Source organism: Crotalus tigris, unplaced genomic scaffold, assembly GCF_016545835.1.
Source record: "Crotalus tigris isolate CLP2741 ecotype Arizona unplaced genomic scaffold, ASM1654583v1 scf7180000020992.475769, whole genome shotgun sequence".
In the NCBI taxonomy this organism is placed as follows: domain Eukaryota; kingdom Metazoa; phylum Chordata; class Lepidosauria; order Squamata; family Viperidae; genus Crotalus; species Crotalus tigris.
The window spans coordinates 472,519-475,077 of NW_024098302.1; the positions used below are offsets into that span (position 1 = coordinate 472,519).

The 2,559-nt window shown below is 43.0% G+C and overlaps 1 protein-coding gene across 1 annotated transcript; it reads left to right on the forward strand.

Annotated features, from left to right (window-relative positions):
• Window positions 1-496: 496 nt before the first annotated feature.
• LOC120319916 (gastrula zinc finger protein XlCGF49.1-like) lies at window positions 497-2,266 on the forward strand. Its single transcript, XM_039369272.1, has one exon. The coding sequence runs from the start codon at window positions 1,415-1,417 to the stop codon at window positions 2,045-2,047; it is 633 nt and encodes a 210-aa protein (XP_039225206.1). The 5' UTR covers window positions 497-1,414; the 3' UTR covers window positions 2,048-2,266.
• The last annotated feature ends 293 nt before the right edge of the window (window positions 2,267-2,559 follow it).

The following is a 2,559-nucleotide window of genomic DNA, read 5'->3' on the forward strand; positions in this document are numbered from 1 at the left end:
TTGATCTCTAATTTGTTTTAACAAAGTCTCATCCTCTCTAAGCAAGCCCACCTTATAATCTATCTTCCACCTTTCCAATAATTGTCTATACTGAAACCATGAATAAATAATATTTTCTTGTACTAATTCATCCATAGATTTTAATTGCCAATTTTTACCATCCCACTTAAGTAATTGTGTATAAGAAGTAATATCCATCTTAACTCCTCTCCTTATTCCTTCTATTGCATGCCATGGAATAGCCCATAATGGAATTCTTGAATCACTTCTATAGTATTTCTTCCAAACCCAAAGTAAAGAAATTCTTAAGATATGAGATCTAAAGACCCTATCAACCTTTTTATTATAAATTAAATAGGCATGCCATCCAAAAAGTAAATCCCATCCCTCCAACCCTGTACTCAGCTCTGGGAAGTGGGGGAGGGAGAGGGGGGGTTCGGGTGGGTGGGCTTTGGGGTGTATACTGTAATTTTTATAAAACTTTTCAATAAAAAAAAGAAAAGGTTTCATGTTCTCACAGTCTTTAGCGGAATTGTAGAAATTTCATTTCTCCATCTAATCCAGTTCTTTCTCTTGTCGTCTGCTGTCTCCTGGTTTTGCCACGCCCACCTTCCAGAAGCCCCAAAGGTGATTTTTCAAGAGGCAGCTGGACTTTCACAACAAAGTCCAGTTGCCTCTTGAAAAAGCACCTTTGGGACAACCGTGACCTGGATGACTGAAAACCTCCATGGACATCCATTATCCAGAACTTTTTTCCCTCATTATTGTTATTTAATGGGGAACCCCAAATATTCTCAGAGAGTCTACTTCTAAATAGTTTGGTGTGAGCTCTAACCATCTCCCAATCTTAATTCCAACAGGATCTGAATGGAAAAGTGTAACAGAGGGGCAACTATGTGGGAATTTCTCTGAAGAAACTGAGCAGGAACCCTTTGAAGAGAAAGTCTGGAACCGAATTCAACCCTCACACCAAGAAGGAAGCCAACAAGAAGAATGGATCGATAAACCCCTTCCTTGTTCCGTTGGAGAGTTCCATCAAATCTCACTGCAGCAAAAAAAAAAAAAAAAAAAACCAGGAAGGAGAGGAAAGAAATGGATGTCTCAGTGATCCCTGGGAAATATCTGCCGAGATTGAATCCCAGAAAAGTATTTTGGGGAAGAACACCAGAGACAGGGAAATACTTTATAAAGAAGAGAGTTCATATGCATTTCTGGAAAACCAAGAGAAGTTTCTAGTTCCTTTATTCCTCCATCGTATCAGGCTGTCCATGCTGATGGACAACATCAACCCTCCGATTTCAGCAAAAGCTTTCATGGTCCATCCAACCTGCTGACACCGCCGAGAATCCCTAAAGTGGAGAAGTTGTATAAATGCTTGGAATGCGGGAAGTCCTTCAGTCGCAGCGCCCATCTGATGTCCCACCAGATCATCCACACCGGAGAAAAGCCGTATACGTGTTTAGAGTGTGGGAAGAGCTTCGTTCAGAGCGCCCACCTCGCCTCCCATCAAATTATCCACACAGGGGAGAAGCCGTACCAGTGCTCGGAATGCGGGAAAAGTTTCAACAAGAGCACCAACTTCGTGAGGCATCAGAAGATCCACAAAGGAGAGAAGCCGCATCAGTGCGCCGATTGCAACAAGACTTTTTCTGACAAACCGAGTCTCATTCAGCACCAAAGGGTTCACACGGGGGAGAGGCCATACAAATGTTACGAGTGTGGGAAGAGTTTCAGTCATAGGGGCAGCCTCAATGCGCATCAGCGGATGCACACGGGGGAGAAGCCGTACGGCTGCAAGGACTGTGGGAAGAGCTTTCGGGATCAGTCCAGCCTTATTAGACATAAGAGAACCCACACCGGGGAGAAACCCTACACCTGCTCCGAGTGTGGGAAAAGCTTCAGCCAGAGCACAAACCTGACTTTGCATCAAAGGGTGCACACCGACGGGAAGCTTCCAGAAGAGTCTCCCCAAATACTTAACACAGGGATGGCCATGTTAGTCTTTCCACCAAATCCTGCAAATGATTTAGTGGCACTTGAAAGCTAACATTTAGTGGTACTTGGCTCAATAGTACTAACTGTGAGAGGGATTGTCCTGGTGGACAATCATTTAAATATGAGCCAGCAGTGTGCTGCAGCCGCCAACCAAGCCAACACAATTCTAGGCTGCCTTAATAGAGGGATAGAATCAATATCATGTGAAGTGTTAATAAGGGTTTACAATGCCTTGGTAAGACCACACTTGGAATACTGCATCCAGTTTTGGTTGCCACGGTACAAAAAAGACGTTGAGATTCTAGAAAGAGTGCAGAGAAGAGCAACAAAGATGATTAGGGGACTGGAGGTTAAAACATATGAAGAACAGTTGCAGGAATTGGGTATGTCTAGTTTAATGAAAATAAGGACTAGGGGTGACATGATAGCAGTGTGTCAACAGCCAGCTCGAGAATCCAAATAAAGCTCCAGCTTCATTCTGTTTCCAAAAATCTTACTGTTTATTAAGTTGATTGATTTTGCTGAAACAAAACTAACTCTGAGGTTCTAACACCAATTCATAGA